An 18,605-nucleotide genomic window follows, 5' to 3' on the forward strand; every position below is an offset into this window, starting at 1 on the left:
AGAGAAATGAAAATTATACTTATTCTAATTATGTTAATTCCTTATTCATGTATCTTTTTGCTACATTATTGTTTTATGCTTAAAAGTCTTTTCTTCTTCTTTTTTTTTTTTTTTGAGACAGAATATCACTTTGTTGCCAGCAGACTGGAGTGCAGGGGCACAATCTTGGCTCACTGCAACCTCCGCCTCCTGGGTTCAAGCAATTCTCCTGCCTCAGCCTCCCAAGTAGCTGGGACTTCAAGCACATGCCACCACGCCCAGCTAATGTTTTTTGCATTTTTAGTAGAGACTGGGTTTTACCATGTTGGCCAGGTTGGTCTCGATTTCTTGACCACGTGATCCACTCACCTTGGCCTCCCAAAGTGCTGGGATTACAGGAGTGAGCCACCATGCCTGGCTCTTTTTTAATTTTCATGCTTGTGCCCTTGTTAATTCTTTTTAAATTAGGAAGTACTTATTGAAAAATGTTCAGACAGCATCAAGGGGTAAAGAGTACAGAGATGAGAGGCTCCTTACTCCTCCATGCTTCCCAAGTTCCTTTCCCTACAGGCAACTCCAGCAGTTTTCAGTGATGTTTTTGTGTCCACACATTTCTTTTACTTAACTGGTCTTATTCAATATGTTTTTCTTGGCATGCTTTGAACTAAACAATATATCATGGACATCTTTCTGGATAATAAATGTAATCATTCAATGTATATTACAAAATATGTTTTTTTCAGTAAACTACATCTTACAGACATTTTTCTATATCAGTACATATTACTGTGCTGTATTCTTTATATATATACACACATACATATATATAATCTTAACCATTTCCTATTGGTAATTACTTATGGATTTTTCATGATTTTGCCTGTTAAAGGAAAGTTGCAATAATAGCCCTTGTACACATATTTTTGTGATGCTGTCTCAGAAGGGGAATTGCCAAGAGGTTATACTTATTTCCAATTCTGAAAATACTGCCAAATGGTCCTCCTAAAAGTTGTACCAATTAATACTTACAGTCTATCATATTGACTCTCCTCATCTTTGCAAATACTGTTATCAAAAGTTTTCATTTTTGTCAATCTGAGGGGCAGAAAATTTTTAATTTTTTATTTTAACTTTTTATGTGTTTATTGGGCATTTGTGTTTCTTTTTGCTGTTAACTCTATTCATGCCCTTTGCTTATTTTCCTGTTTGGTTTCTCACCTTTGTCTTACCAATTCCTGACAGCAATTTGTGTATTAGAGAATTAGAGAATTAGCCCACTTCCTGGTTCTTCATTTTCCATTTGATTTAAAATTTTTATTTATGGCTTTTTTTTTTGCTTTATAGAAATCTTTATAAAATATTTATAAAATCTTTATAAAATGTATTTTAAAAATCTTTACAAAATGTTACCCTGGGCTGGACACAGTGGCTCACACCTGTAATTTCCAGCACTTTGGAAGGCCAAGACAGGAAGACTGCTCAAGGCCCTACAAAAAAAAAAAAAAAGAAAAAGAAAAAGAAAAAGAAAAAATTAGCTGGTCTTGGTGGCATGTGCCTATAGTCCCAGCCACCAGGGAGGTTGAGTTGGGAGGACAGCTTGAGCCGAGATTGCACCATTGCACTCCATGCTAGGCAGCAGAGCAAGACTCTCCCTGAAAATTTAAAAAGAGTCACTCTGGTCTTTTTATTTAATAAGCTATTTTTTTTAGAGCCACATTAGGTGCATAGCAAAAGTGAGTGGAAGGTAGAGAGATTTCCCCTTCTGTCCTCTGCCTACAAAGGCATCCTACAAAGGCATCCTTCCCACCCCATCAACGTCCTATACCAGAGTGTCAAATGTTTTACAATCAATGAATCTACATAAACACATCATAATCACCCGAAGTCCAGTTTACATTAAGGTTCACTCAACATGAGCAAAATGTGAAATACAGCCAAAGTGGTGGTGAGCGGGAAGTTTATGGCACTTAATGTAAACATTAAAATAAAAAAAAAAAAATTTTTAAATGCTTACAATAGAAAAGAGAAAAGCTTTAAAACCAATAATCTAAGTTCCTCAGGAAACTCAAAAGCGAAATAAATGCACAAGGAATAGAAGAAAGGAAATCATAAAGAACAGAAATTAATGAAACTGAAAACAGGAAAACAGAAAGATGGATGAAAAATGATAAATAAGTAATAAAAAATAATTTAAAAAACAGTAAGAGTTGATAAACCTCTAAAAAGATTGACAAAGATAAAGAGAGAAGACACAAATCACCAGTATCAGGATGAGAAGAGATAACCACTACAATTGCTTCAGCTCTAAAAGGATAGTCAGGGATTACTACCAACAACTTTATACTTATGGGCCAGGCATGCCCATAATCCCGGCACTCTGGGAGGCTGAGGCAGGCAGATCATTTGAGGCCGGGAGTTCAAGACCAGCCTGGCCAACATGGTGAAACCATGTGTCTACAAAAAATACAAAATACAAAAATTAGCCAGGCTTGGTGGTGCACGCCTGTAGTCTCTGCTACTCAAGAGGCTGAGGCATGAGAATTGCTTGAGTCTGGGGGGCAGGGCTTGTAGCGAGCCCAGATTGTACCATTGCACTCCAGCCTGGGCTGCAGAGTGAGTGAGACTCTGTCTCAAAAAAAAAAAACCAAAAAACAAAACTTTATAAACTTGACAATTCAAAAGAAATAGCATAATTTCTCAGAAAATATAAACTACCCAAACTTAATGGCTCTAGAATCATTTTTAAAATTGAATTTGAAGTATAAGTCTCTTGAAAAAGAAATTTCCAGGCCCAGATGGGTTTTACTAGAGAATTCTACCAAACATTTAGAGAAAAATTAGCCTGGGTAACCTAGAGAGACCCCATCTCTACAAAAAAAAAAAAAAAAAAAAAAAAAAAAAAAAAAAAAAAAAAATTGCCAGGTACAGTGGCACACACTGTAGTCCAAGTTACTTGGGAGGCTGAGGTGAGAAGATCACTTGAACCCAGGAGTTTGAGGCTGAAGTGAGAGTTGTGATTGTGCCACTGTACTTCCAGCCTGGGTGACAGAGAGAGACCCTCTCTCAAAAAATAAAAAAAGAATCAACAGCCATTTTACACAATGTCTTCCAGAAAATGGACCAATTCATTTTATGAGGCAGATATTACCCTGATACCAAGTTTAAACAAAGACAGTACAAAAAAAGAAAACTACAGACCAATATCTCTTATGAAACTAGATGCAAAAATTCTCAACAAATGGACAAGACATTTGGACAAGGTATTAAAATGCTTCAGTATTTTAATGACTAAGTATTTCAGTTTATACCTAAACCTTAGAACTGGACAAGCAAGATCCCTAAGAGGAAAAATATGATTCAACAGACCTCATCGAAACTAAAAACTTTTGCTCTACAAAATACCCTGTTAAGAGGATGGAAAGATAATCTACAGGCTGGGAAACAAGATTTGCAAACCTCGTACCTTGCAAAGGACTAATATCTGGAGCATTCAAAGAACTGTTAAAACTCAGCACTTTAAAACCAAACAGTCCAATTAGAAAATGGGCACATGTTATGAACAGTCATTTCACCAAATACAGATGGTAAGTGCACGAAAAGTTGTTCAACATTATTAGCCTTCAGGAAAATGTAATTTAAAGATGGAATGAATATCAACATGGCTAAAATAAAAAAATAGTGACAACACCAAATGCTGGTGAAAATATGGAGAAACTAAAACACTAGTATATTACTGGAAGGAATGCAAAATGGTACAGCTACTCGGGAAAACAGTTTGGTAGTTTTTAATCTAAACATGACTACTGTGTGAACAGCAACTGCTCTCCTAGGCATTTATACTAGAGATATGAAAATTTAGGCTGGCACAGTGGTGCATACCTGTAATCCTAGCACTTTGGGATGCCAAGGTTGGGTGGATTGTTTGAGCTCAGGAGTTCAAGACCAGCCTGGACAACATGGCTAAACATCATTTCTTTAAAAAAAAAAAAAAAATTGGCATGGTGGTGCATACCTGTAGTCTCAGCTACTTGGGAGGCTGAAGTAGGAGGATCACTTGAGCCTGGGAAGTTGAGGCTGCACTGAGCCAAGATGGTGCCACTGCACTCCAGCCTGGACAACAGACTGAGACTCTGTCTCAAAAAGAAAAAGAAAATGTATATCATACAAAAACCTGTACATAAATGTTCACACAGCTGATTTGTTTGTAATAGCCAAAATCTAGAAACAACCCAGAGGTCCTTTAACAGGTTAAACTATGATACATCTATATCAAGGGTGCTACTCAGCAATGAAAAGGAAGAAATGATTGCAATGACGCAATTTGGATGAATCCCTAGGAATTATGCAAGACTAAAAAAGCCGGTCCCAAAAGGTTATGATTCCATTTATATAGCATTCTTCAAATGTCACAACTATAGAAATGAAGGACAGATTAGGAACAGATTAATTCTGTTGAGGAGTGTATGTCTATGAAAGAGCATCAGAAAGGATTCTTGTGATGGTTATAGAAATGTTCTGTATCTTGACTATTTCAATGTCAATATCCTGAGTATGATATTGTACTATAATTTTACAAGATGTTACCTTTGGAGGAAACACAGTAAAGGCTAAATAAGCTCTATTATTTCTTACATGTGGATCTAAAATGAGCTCAAAGTTGAGTTTTTTAAAGGGGCGAATCACTTTGGAAAATGGTTTGGTAGTTTCTGATGACTTTAAAAATAGACCTGTCCTATAACCTAGAAATTCTATTATTACTACTATGTAGTATCTAGGAATAATGAATGCATTTGTCCAAGATTTATACAAGAATGTTCATAGCAGCTTTATTCATAATAGATTAACTTTGGAAGTAATCCATATGTGGGAGAATGGATCAACAAATTGTGATACATTCACACATTTTGCTGTGTAGCCTGTCCCTCCTTTCTTACAGGCAGGCAGGGAGGAAGGAAGTACACAGCAAAACATAGATGAATCTCATGGACATTATGTAGAGCAGTAGGAACCAGACATAAAATTACACATGGTGTATGATTACATTCACATGAAATCCAAGAACAGGCAAAACTCATGAATGGTTATAGGGATAGAATAGTGGTCATGATGCAGGGTGGTGGGATGGTATCAGCTGGGAAAGAACTTCAGGGAACTTTCTGGGGTGAAGGAAATGTGGTTATATAGGTATGTATACTCATATGATAAAAGTTATCGAGCTCTACATTTAAGGTTTGTGCATTTTACTGTATGTTAATTATAATGGACAAAAATTATCCCTAGTTGCTAGAAAAAAAAAGACAAACCAACTAATCCCACTCTATAGACTTGGTTTGGATCCGTTTTCAAACAAGCTGTAGAAAAACCTGTTTATGACATTTAGGAGAAGTTGGAAATATGAACAGTTTATGATAAGTAATGACATTAGGAGCTGTAAAGTTTATCAGTTCGATGCAGTTACTTATCAGTTAGAGATTGCTATCATCTGAATACTTGTTTCCCTCCAAAATTCTTAGTTGAAATCCTACCCCCAAAACTGATGGTATTAGGAGGCGGATCTTTGGAAGCTGATTAGGTCATAAGGGCAGAGCCCTCATGAATATGATTAGTGCCCTGATTAAAGAGGCCAAGAGAACTCCTTGGTCACCTGTCATGAGAGGTTATAGTGAAAAAATGACTGTCTAGGAGGTGCGTCCTCGCCAGATATCAAATCTGCCGACACCTTGATCTTGGACTTGTTAACCTCCAAAACTGTAAGAAATAAATTTCTGTTGTTTATAAACCACTCAGTTGATGGTATTTTGTTATAGCAACAGCATGGATAAAGCAGAGACACATAGTGAATTAAGGGATTATTCTAGGATTTGCTTAAAAGTGAAACGGGTTGCAACTGATCACACATGAGGCATGGTAGGGATATAAATAAAACAGTATTAGCCATGATTTGATTATTATTTAACCTACATGATTGGATTGATTATCCATTGTGTCTACTTTTTATTTGATAAAAAGTTTAAAATTTAAAATTTGAATAAAAGATACATACAAGTGGCTTTATTATTACCAATGAGACAAAATAATTGGCCACTGAGATAGTTTGTTTTAAGGATGCTAAAGGGTGGTAGGTAAAGGTAATCCCCTAAACAAAACCCTTGCTATCTATACAGGGTGTCTTCAGCATGTTGTGGTGATTCCCAAGGGCAGAAAACGTCCCTACACCCAGTAGACAGCCAAGTGATGTATGTTTCAGTTAATTAAATCAGAAATGTGTTTATGGTGATGTTAGCACTTTTAGATACTTTGTAGCTCCATACACTGTTCATCCAGGATATTGATTTTTTTTTTCCCAATTCTCATGTTCTTGTGTTTTCTGTCAGGACCTGATGCTGTTTTCTGATGATGAGCCAAAGCAGCTTTTACCAGCAGCACCTCCTTCCATTGTCTCTCCAGTCACGTGCTTGTCAGAAACAGCAGAAGTTTGTACCCTTTTGGGTGCAGGTAAATTGGTTAAGGAATAGGAAGTTTACTTATCAGATTTTATTTCATGAACTACAGCAACAGTTGGCTTCTGTTTAACTTTATTAATGAGGGACAGGACTAGCATGGGTAAATTCAACCAACAACATGGTCCTATAACCTTGTTTTACCATTTGTTTCAGTGTTTTCTCTCTTTCTGTTTTACTTTTTTCTTTTTCACTGTTTAAAAAATTGACCACGAGCCTTAAATCTTTTACAAGTAGTTTTAAAAAGCAGAAAATTAATTTTACTTCAATTTTTATAAAGAATTTAAATTATAACCTCTTTTAAAAGCAGGCACTAAATGAAAACATGAAGAGCCGAGCTGCACAGTAGCCACGAATTGGTTCATCATCTCTTGAATAATTAACATTAGAGAAAGGCACAGTATAAAATTATACAAAACTAGCTTCCAATAAATGACACGATTGAGTTCCAACTGGGCTCTGCAGCTACTCTGGATCCTTGAGGATCTGATTGACTCACTGTTGAGTCACGGCATCCTGTCTCAATTCTCCATGAACTCTCAATTTTCAATCCATTCTTCTTGATTTTCCCAGAAAGTAGAATGGAAGATCTTCCGCCAACATGAGAATGAAACATTCTCATTTGTATCTTTCATCACCTTATACATCTTAGGTTTGATGTTCATCCAGGCATCTTTTCCCTTATCACAGAGGTGGCTTCTTATGTTTTGAGTTATATCCTCTCACTCTTCTTGGACCATGCATCTCAAATTTCTCCTTATATAGATCTATAATATCCAATATTATAAGTGCAATAGTTTATTAGTGTAGGTTTCTTTTCCAAATTCATGTTTATAGAGTTTTCTTGCAAAGCCAGTTGTGAGAACAATGAGGATATTTTAATAAACACAAAAACAAGAAATTGGGGATTACAGTGATATTTATATAAGGATGGTATTAGTCACATGGATAATTAGTTACAAGTGGTTATTTTTGGACAGCTTGCTTTGTATTCTTAAACAGATTTAGATCCAGAAGCTTGAGAGAAGAGCATTAAGGAAAATGTTTCTATATTCTGACACACCCTAACATTTTTTTCTCCTAAAATTTTAAAAATAGACTTCCTTTTTTAGAGCAGTTTTAGGTCCATAGCAAATCTGAGCAGAAAGTAAAGAATTCCTATGTACCCCCCATTCCTCACCAGAGTGGTGCATTTGTTACAATCAATGCACTTCCATTGCCATATAATCATCAGAAGTCCATGGTTTACACTGGGGTTCACTTTTGGTGTTACACATTCTGTGGGTTTGGGTAAATGTAAAATGATGTGTATCTACCATGATAGTATCAGAAATAGTAGTTTCACTACTGTAAAAATCCTCTGTGCTCTGTCTGTTCATCCTTCCTTCCCTCCCACTAACTCCTAACAACCAGTGATCTTTTTACTGTCTCCATAGTTTTTCCTTTTCCAGAACACCATGTAGTTGGAATCAGATGGTATGTATGTTTTTTTTTTTTAACTCGGTAATTAACATTCAGGGTTCCTCCATGTCTTTTCATGGCTTGATAGCTCTTTTCTTTTTAGTGCTGAATAGAATGTGACACAGTTTATTTATCCATTCACCTTCTAAAGGTTATCTTGGTTGCAGTTTTGGCAATTACGAATAAAGCTTAACATCTGTGGCAGGTTTTTGTGTGGACAAAAGTTTTCCTTCCTGATACTTAAGTGAAATTGAGTATAAATTAGCATAAGAAGCAATCCTCAGGAGGAAAAAGTCAAAAACATGTAGCTGGGTGGGAAGATGAGGTGATCCCACCATTTTACTTGGCTGGGACCCATCTTAATCAGAGGGGTGTTTTCTATTTGTAAGTCGTTCATTTCTGCAGTCTTTCCTTTACAGGAGTCTCAGAGATGTCTTGCTAAAATGTAGATCTTAGCATTTCACTTCCCAGCTTAAACACTTTCAACAGTTCTCCACTGGCAATAGGATAAGTCTAATTTTTAAAATAGTACCAGGCAAGTACTTTTCGTAGTCTGGTCTCAGCCAGACCATGAACTTCATCACTGAAAATGCCAGGACTCGCAGTGCCCTGTGACATTCTATTACTTGTATACTTTCTTCTCTCTAGAATATCTTTGTTCCAGTTCCTTTGACTGTGTAACACATTGCCCTGAAACTCTGTGGCACAATCATTTATTCTGCTCAAGGATTCTCTGGGTCAGGAATTAGGATAGAGCACAGTGGGAATGGTTTGTCTGTTCCATGATGCATATCTAGCCTTAGCCAGGGAACACAAAGGCCGGGGCAGGAATCATCTAAAGTCTTGCTCAATCACGTGTCTAGCAGTTGATACTGGCTGTCGGCTGGGGGCCTCAGTTCCTCTCCACGTAAGCCTCTTCATGTGATCTTTCCATGTAGGCTAGTTTGGGCTTCCTGACAGCATGGTGGCTGTGTTTCAAGGATGAGTATTTTGTGAAAGAAAAGACCAGACATAAGTTGAATAATCTCAGAAGTCATGCTGTAATACTTCTACCTCATTCTGTTCATCAAGGCAATCACAAAGTCCTGCCCAAGTTTAAGGGGATGGGGACATCAATCCCCCCCTCAACCTCTCCATGGATGAGTGTCAATGTCACATTGAAAGGAAAGCATATTGCATGAGACATATGTTGGCATAGTCATCTTTGGAAGATATAATCTGCCACAATCTTCCATCAAGTTATAAATTCTTGACAAAATCCTTTTTGAATAGCCAGGCCCAGTGAAAATGTGCAGTAGTGACTGCTATAAAATTTTTCTGCGTGCCAAACTAGTTTCTCCTTTCACTATGTACCCAGAGGACTTTGCCCAGGCCCCCATTATACAGTTTATACTTTCTGTATCATAATTATTTTATAAACATTTATTTTAAAATTATATAAGTGAATATACTCTTAATTTTAAAAAATTCAAATATAGATAAAGTCAAAATCTCCCTTGACTGTCCCTTACCCCAAGACAGTCCCCTCCCCAGAGTGAACTATTACCAGTTTGGTGGTTACCTCCCATACCTTTCCCTGTGTATTATATACATACATGTACCTTTAGAAATATATAGAATTGACTTTGTTTTAAAACACTATTCTGCATTTTTCTAAAGCTTTCCTTAAGAATATCTCTTGACTATCCTTCAGTATATGTCAAGACGTAGAGATTTGCTGTATTTTTTGAAACTCCTGCAATGCCTGGCTATTATAGATTATTTCCCTGCTGATGACATTTTGATGTTTTATACTTTTCACTGTTACAAATAATGCTTTGATGAATAACCTTGTGCACATATGTGAGTGTTTCTTTAAGGTATGTTCCTAGAAATGGATTCCCTGAATCATAATTTGTGCCCATTTTAATCGTAATTCATAACAGCCAAACAGCCCTTCATAATATCAATATCCATTCACACCCTGGATGGCAGTGTATGAGACCGCCATTCACTCACACCCTCACCAACACTTGATGCTTTCAAGCCTTACGTTTTTATCACTTAGGTTAAAAGTTGCATTACATAGTAGGCATAATTTGCATATATCCACATATTGATATTTCTATTTCCTCTTTTATGGATTGCCTTTTTAACTTTTTTTATTTAAATTGATTTTATAGCTCTCTCGCTCTCTCTCTATATATCTATATATATCTGATTCTTTCTCTGCCATTTATGTCACAATTATCTTTCAGCCTGTTAACTGTCTTTCAACTTTCTTAATGATGTCTTTGTAGGAGTTTTATGTTTTATTTAGTCATATTTATTCCTCTTTATCTTCATAACTTTTGGTTTTTGTGTTTTTAAGGTTGCTTTTCTTATACTAAGTTTATAGAAGATATTCACCCATATTTTATTTTAATTGTTCTGTAATCCATGTGCATTTAAAATTTTGCAAATGGTTTTAGATAAGGGCAATGGGCAGTCAGTTGTCTCAACATTCACTGACCAGTCCATTTTTCTCCGACGTTTTGAAATGACTCTTTAACCTGCACTAAATAGTATCTGTTTAACAACTGTATTCTATTCCATTGCTTCACTTTTCTTGTTCTGGTCTGCTTAATTTTTTGCAACAACTATAATAGTATACCACAGTGTTAATGTATAGTATTTTATTTAACCAATATTACCATAAAGTTCATTTAGGTTATTTCTGTATTTTTGCTATTGTAAACAATGATAAAATGGCATTACTTTCCCCTCCCAAATAAAATAGGCTTTATTTATATTTTTCTGCGATTTGACACAGATTCTAAAATACATTATTCTGTCTTTCTCTTGGTAAATTCTGTCCAGTTCACTAACTTATCCTGTCAACAGATGGTTCTAATTTCCATGTTATGATTTTGGCAACTTCAGTTCAAGACAAAAATAAAGTAGGAAAGTTATTGTGGTGCAGAATCCTCAGTTCTTTTCCTTTTCTCCCTTGCCTTTGCCCTCCAGAGGCACACGGCAATCTGCTGTTCACGGTCTGGCCTGCAGCAGAGAGGAGGTCTTTACTCCCTCTCACCCCCACCACACTTGGGCCGTGTCTCACTGATTTACCCCTTTCCTCACCTCCAGAAGAACCTCTCTTCACTCATTCTTTTTCTTTATAGTTTTACTACATGTTTATAGCCTAAACAATATATATTTAATTTCACAGGCTCTTGAACTTTGTATAAGTGGAGTCGTTAGGAATTTATTTTTCTGGGACTTTTATCACTCAATATTATTTCTTAAGATTCACCTATTTATTTTCACTGCTGTATAGTATCTCATTGTATATATAATTATAATGCATTTATTATACTGTAAAATGCTATCATCATTATGTGTCAAGTTTTGTATTGTAAACAATGCTATTTACTCATTTGTATATTTGCACAAGATTCCTGCTTCTCATGGACAGGAGTTTCTCTAGGGCATATATTTGGAAGTGAAATTGCCATATGGTTAGATATGAACATCTTCAAATTTACTAGGTAATGCCAGATTGTTTTCCAGAGTTACAGTTGCTACATGTCCTTACCAATTTTTGAAAAATCCAATCTAGTGGATGGGTGTCATTTGTTCAAAAACGCTTTTTCTTTTCTTTTCTTTCTTTCTTTCTTTTTTTTTTTTGAGATGCAGTTTCTCTCTGGAGTGCAATGGCACGATCTTGGCTCCCTGCAACCTCTACCTCCCAGGTTCAAAAGATTCTCCTGCCTCAGCCTCCCAAATAACTGGGATTATAAATGTGCACCACCGCGCCCTGCTAATGTTTGTGTTTTTAGTTCATTCTCTGACCTGCAGCAGAGAGAAGGTCTTACCCCCTTGCACCCCCATGGTGAAATGGGGTTTCACCATGTTGGCCAGGCTGATCTCAAACTCCCGACCTCAGGTGATCCCCACCTCAGCCTCTCAAAGTACTGGGATTACAGAAGGGAGCCCCTGTGCCCGGCCTTATAATGTATTTCTTAAGATGAAATTTAGCATATTTTCTAATGTTGACAAATTTCATGGGTAAGATTCATTCATGTTTCCTCATCTGAAGTGTCTGTTCATGTCTTTTGGTCATTTTTCGATTTGGTTGTCTTTTTCTTAATTGATTTGCAGGAGTTCTTTATTCTGGAGCCTAAGTATTATATCTCATAAATGTTTTTCCAGGCTGTGACTTGTCTTTTCACTTTGTATGAAGTTTTTGAATAACAGAAGTTCTGAATTTTAATGAGGTGGAATTTTCTCTATCGTTTGTACTTTTCGTATGTATCTTGTGTTATTTTAAGAAATTCTTATCTCAAGACTATAAAGATAATTCTATATAGACTAACATTTTCTTATAGTTTGCATCCCATGATTAAATCTTTGATACAGCTGGAATTGATTTTGGTGTATAATGGAGGTAGGAGTTCAGTTTTACTTCTAAATGGATAGCCAGCTGTCCCCGAATCATTTATTGAAAAGTCTGTCCTTTCCCAAGTGAACTGCAATGCCATCTGTATCCTAAAGTAAATTTACACATATGCATGGAACTGTGCATAGGCTCCCTATTCTGTTCCATCAGTGATATGACTGATCCTGCACTGAATAGTTTTAATCATGCTGCCTTTGTAATAATTCTTGATGACTTTTCCTTCATGAGGAATGTTTTGGATTTTTTTTTTTTTTTGAGACAAGGTCTTATTCTATCTCCCATGCTGGAAATACAGTGGTACAATCACGGTTCACTGCAGCCTCAACTTCCTGAGCTCAGGTGATTCTCCCACCTCAGCCTCCTGAGTAGCTGGGACTACAGGCACGCACCATCGCACTTTACTAATTTTTTGTATTTTTTTGTAGAGATGGGGTTTTGCCATGTTGCTTATGCTGGTCTCAAACTCCTGGATTCGAAGGATCTGCCTGTGTGAGTCTCCCAAAGTGGTGGAATTAGTTTTGGTTATTTTTGATCCTTTGCTTTCACACATGAAAATTTGTCAAGTTTCTTAAATAAAACCTGTTAGAGTTTTGATTGGCTCTACACTCATTATTCATTGACAAGAAGATAAGTCAATTCAGAGAAGTGATACTTTTATGACATCCAATTATTCTATTCATTTAATTCTTCCTTAATGTGTTTTTTTTTATAGCTCTCCATACAGGTTCTGTATATCTTTTGTTAGGTTTAGTCCTAGGTACTTACATATTTTCACTGCTACTATAAAATATGTCATTTTCTAAATTGCATTTTCTGTTTGTTGGTGAAAATGAATTAATTTTTGTATATTGATTTTGTAACCAGCAGACTTGCTTAATTCTTACCAATTTTCCCAATTTGTCTGTAGATTCTTCTGGGTTTTTTCTCCCTCTCTTTTTTTTTTTTTTTTTGTGAGATGGAGTCTTGCTCTGTCGCCCAGGCTGGAGTGCAGTAGCGCAATCTTAGCTCACTGCAACCTCCACCTCCCGGGTTCCAGTGATTCTCCTGCCTCAGCCTCCTGAGTAGCTGGGACTACAGGCATGTGCCACCATGCCCGGCTAATTATTTTTATTTTTATTTTTTAGTACTCTTGACCTCGTGATCTGCTGGTCTCGAACTCTTGACCTCGTGATCTACCCACCTTGGCCTCCCAAAGTGCTGGGATTACAGGTGTGAGCCACTGCACCTGGCCTCTGGGTTTCTTATGTTGAAAATCATTTAGTCTATAAATAGTAAAGAACTTGTTTCTTCATTTGCAAGCTATACACTTTGTATTTTGTCTTCTTACCATACCATGCTAGGTGGAACGACTTATACAGTGCTGAATGAAAGTGTGATCATGGACTTACTAGACTTAAAGAGAATGATTTAAACATTTTGTCTTTAAGATAGAGGCTTCATGTATGTTTTTGCAGATCTCCATTTCTTGACAGCTTTATCTTGACTATATGTTGAGTTCCTCCATTTTTAGCCTTTATATTGATAGTTACAGGTTTTTTCTCCTTTAGGCAGTTAATTCTGTAAATTAGTTGAATTCCAGATAATAAAATCAAATAATCTTGAATTCCTGGAATAAACTGAATTTGGTCATGATATATTGTCTTTGATACATGTTACTGGATTTGATTTGCTAATATTTTGTTTGGGAGTTTTGCATCTATGCCTTTGAGTAAATTAGTGAGGGTTGTTTTTTTCTAAAATTCTCTTTGTCATATTCTGATTCTAAGGTCATGCTACACTATTTGTTCTGTTTTACACTCTGGACTAGTTTGTGTAGGGTTGGTTGTCAGGTGCTGTGAAAATAGATGAGGTGTTCCATAAGTGCACTAACGGTGGTGCTGGCAGAGGGCTGCAGGAAAGGAAGGCAAATCTGCACCCACAGTGTGTCTCCCTATAAGGACAAAGCACTGGGCTGGGCGTGGTGGCTCACACCTGTAATCTCAGCACTTTGGGAGGCTGAGGCTGGCGGCTCACTTGAAGTCAGGAGTTCAAGACCAGCCTGGCCAACAAGGTGAAACCCCACCTCTACTAAAAATACAAAAATTAGCCAGGCATAGTGGCACACGCCTGTAATCTCACCTACTCGGGAGGCTGAGGTGGGTGGATCGCTTGAGCCCGGGAGGCAGAGGTTGCAGTGAGCTGAGATCTTGCCACTGCACTCCAGCCTGGGTGACCAAGCAAGAGTCCATCTCAAAAAAAAAATAAATAAATAAAAGAAAGAAAGAAAAGACAAAGCACTGCCCCTTCTATAATAGAAGTGGTCCAGTTAATCAACCTATCACCAGGTAACTGGCTGCTTCCCCTGCTAGTGATGTAGCATTAATTGCCACTCCGGGCATTTTGGGTGCTCCGCATCTGTGGTTGGCAGGTCACCTCAGGGAAGTGCAGTCATGTGGTTGAGCCCCTCCCTGTTGAGGTCATCCTTGCTACATGGCCAGACCCATTGAACAACCACAGGAATGACTAGGACAGAAGATTATTGACAGCCACTAAGTTGAGCATTTTTCCCACTGATTTTTGAGAACCTCTTCCACAGTGAACGTCCCCTAGCCAGCACTTACAGTGACATAAATATCTTCATATTGTCTACACATCCTGAAAGGTCCATCCACATGCCTCCTTGTTACTAATCTTAATCTTATTCTAAGTTCCCAAGCAGCACCTATTATCCACTGCCCATGAATTGCTGTTGATTCATATCTTAGGTATCTTGTCTTCCAAGATGTCCGGTGTGAAGGCGTACTGTTTGCAATGCTGTTGACTAGGAAGATTCTCCGGTGGTCTTTCAGGAACACTTCCGAGTGGGGCTGTAGTTTAGCAGTTGCCCACTTCTGGCATACTTGATGTATTAGCAGTCCTGGCTAATTTCACATTTAAACCAATCCTATACTCAACCCTTTTGACTGACAAAAGAGAATTCTCCATGAAGCTATTGGCATAGGTTGAGGGAGAGGCGGTAAGGAGTGGGAACGTGGAGTCTGAGCCACCTGCTTGCATTGTTTCCATGGGCTTCCAAACTGTCCCATTTACGCCAATTTGATTTGGCAGTGGAATGCTGCTGTGTGCATTCAGTTTCCTATTCTATGGATCAGGTAACACCCATTACGTGAGCTGACATAGTCACTTGGTGTCCCGTGGTCAAGCATTCAATCTTGATCAAGGTGCATGTCAAGTATTGTTATTAAGGTGGATAATAATTGTAGGCAGAAGAAGGCATGACCTTACTCCAAAGCCCTAGGGGTCTGCTCCTTGGGGCCCACTCTGAGACTTTCCTACTGGTGCTTATCGGTGGCTCCACTGGTCACCCGTCTGCCTCAGGCACTTCCCTTACCATTGGTTCTGTAGGATATCTAGTATAAGTGTCGGGACAGCTCATCCAGCGGCCTGGATCTGCTGCAGGGCCTTTTTTTTGCTTTGGTCCTCATTCAAAACTGGCAGTAAATAGTTACAGCAGCACACCCATGGCCTCCAAAGTTCTGAGACACCCATGATTATCCTGTTTCTTTCCTTATGTTGGGCATTTCAAGGTGCAATAACATGTCTCTGACTTTAGAGGGGATGTCTTGACATGCTGCAGGCCAGCAGATACTCTAATCACAGATGTGGCATTCCCTTGAACTTTCCCAGGACTTGTCACGCACCTCCTACATGCCTGTAGCATCAAGAGTGCTTGCTACTTCCTGCTTAAGTCCACTTAGCACTGTATCATCAATGTGACGGCCAGTGTGCTGCTCTGTGGGACAGACATCAACAAAATTAAGGTCCCTCTTGCCTATATTGAAGGACATAGCAGAGTTGACATAGCTGTGAGGCAAGACAGTAAAGACAGTATACTGTCGTCCCTGTCACATGAAGGCTGATTCTCATTATCTTTATTAATAGGGATTTTAGGAAAATTTCTAGGTCAATACCTATATACTAGATGCCAGGGGCTGTGTTGATTTGCTCTAGTGAAGAGCCCACAGCTGGAACCATAGCTATGCTTGGGGTCACCCCCTGGTTATATTTGCAATAATCTACAGTCATCCTCTATATCCATGTGACTCCTCAGAAAAACAGGAAAGTTATACTGGAATGTGGTAAGGATCACTACCCCTACAACTTTCAAATCTTTGATGATGGCACTAATTTCTGTAATTTCCCCAGAAAGATTTTTAGGGGGGAGGTGATGTAATTATATGGGTTCTGCCTGGTCCCTCTCATACCCTAATAACCTGAACTCCATGGGTGGTGGAAGCAGTGGGAGGATTCTGCAGGTTACTAAGCAGATCTATTCTCATCACACATTCTGAGACCATGGAAATAACTAGAGGTAGGTCTGTGGCTTAACTGGATTCGGCGTGAGTTAGATCCTAGGCCAAGACTTCATGTGTCACCTGGTTTCTGTCAGTTCCTCCTCTGACCAGTAGACTACAGTGGCATTGTTAGATCTCCAGAAGTTAATGTCAGGTCAGAGCCAATATCAAAGAAGTAGTTCTCTAAGTACAGTCATTGTTGTGAATAGCTTCAGGTGCCTCCAGGGAAAGCTTAGGAGAAGATTTACTATACACACTCCTGTGGCTACATCACAGGATGCGTTTTCAAAGGGTTCCAGCCTTCCCTCAAGAGGTTCTTGCTCTGGGTACAGGCCTAGGCTTAGGAGTTGGGTAAGAGGCCATGAATCCCCTGCAATGACAGTAGTTAGGTTTTCTATCTTTACATATTAAGCTCACTTAGTAGGCTGTCTATTTTCCATAGGCCTTGTGATTCACCACCACCACACATCCAGGAAGAAAAAAACCCAAAAAACAGAAAACTGAAACCATGGCATCCCTGTAGTTTACTATGATTACTGTGCCTAGCTTGTCTACAAGAGTTAATCACTGCTATCTGCTTTTACTGCTCTGGAACCCCAATACTCCCAGTGAGATCAGGAAACCCAGTTCCATTGCATCATCCCTGTTACCTGTGGTTGTCTCAGCCTACAGATGACAACCACCGCCGAGCTCTTCAGAGTGCTGGTGCCCCATCGAAGTATGCTTTTTAAATGCCTTAGTGAAAGGAGTGTCCTCCAAGGCAGTTAAAAGGTGGCTGAGCAAATTACATGTAATAGAGCCATCTCGGCAGTCCCATCTCACAGAGCTTTTAAGCTCCCCCTCCAGTGTGCCAGAGCAGTGCCCTTTTTCTGAGTCCTACACACATGGCACATTTCACTCACACACTCATTCTTTTCACGTCCTGTTGAGATGTTACAATCTCAGGGAGGATTTCCTGGACATTTTATTCAAAAATCAACACCTTCCCAAGGCATTTCTCCTTCTTCCCTGCTCTTTCACTCTATGGCACTGATCAACATCTGACTTACTATGCAACTGTGTGTCTGTCTGATTTAGGAAAGGAATAATGTGACCCAGGAGTCCCCAGACCACTCTCTGATATCTTAGTGAATCTGCCACTAACACAGCATGGACTTTGGACTGTGTCCTTTGGTCACTTCTAGGTGTGTAGGCTGCTTTTCAAGCCATTGCATACCGCTTTTGTGTGTTGTCCATAAATTGGATGCGTTTACGATGTCCTCCATTTTGGGGGAAGTTGCTGCATGCCTTCATATTTCCTTAAAAGTGTCTTTATATCAACCATCAGAGCATTGCAAAGTGTGCCTCAAATTGTAGGACTGACTGCACAAATTTGAGAGGTTATCAACACAGTACCTGTATCATGTGGTTGACATTAAGACATCCAATGAAAACCTTTTAATCTTAATTTCCCCCTCTTTTTTACTTAAAAAATATGGGAAAGCATGATTCATGCATGAAAAACAGACATAAATGAGACTATTAAAGGCTTTCATTGATATGAATGAATTAATAAAACAAAGCCACAGTCGCTTGCAGTAGAAGTCAATTGAAAGACCAGAAGGGTGGTTAGTACATTTAAACACGCCATCTTTTCTTTATCTGCAGTGGCCAACTTTTTTCATTATTGTGATGATTAAAAGAAGATTTAGAGACACTGACTTTTGAACTATTTATGAATTTTAGGCCAAGAAGCCACCCAACCTAAACTTTTTCCCATTACTAATGAGGGTATATATTACAACAATGTCATACAACCCCTTCGACAGTTCAAATTAGGAGAACAAAGCCCAATCTAAACTGACAGATTCTTTATGAAAATGACTGTGACCTCTCAAGTGTACGTTCCAAGTTGACTTTCGATTTGAATGAAAC

At 38.3% G+C, this 18,605-nt stretch overlaps 1 protein-coding gene across 1 annotated transcript in view; it reads left to right on the top strand.

Moving 5' to 3' along the window:
• The window catches only part of ENTHD1 (ENTH domain containing 1), a 121,725-nt gene that overhangs the window by 49,952 nt on the left and 53,168 nt on the right, over positions 1 to 18,605 (top strand). Inside the window, exon 4 of the mRNA XM_010343431.2 lies at positions 6,354 to 6,474. Within this exon, the coding sequence (XP_010341733.1) occupies positions 6,354 to 6,474 (121 nt within the window). The remainder of the gene's footprint in view (positions 1 to 6,353; positions 6,475 to 18,605) is intronic.

This window comes from Saimiri boliviensis, chromosome 21 (assembly GCF_048565385.1).
Source record: "Saimiri boliviensis isolate mSaiBol1 chromosome 21, mSaiBol1.pri, whole genome shotgun sequence".
NCBI classification, from domain to species: domain Eukaryota; kingdom Metazoa; phylum Chordata; class Mammalia; order Primates; family Cebidae; genus Saimiri; species Saimiri boliviensis.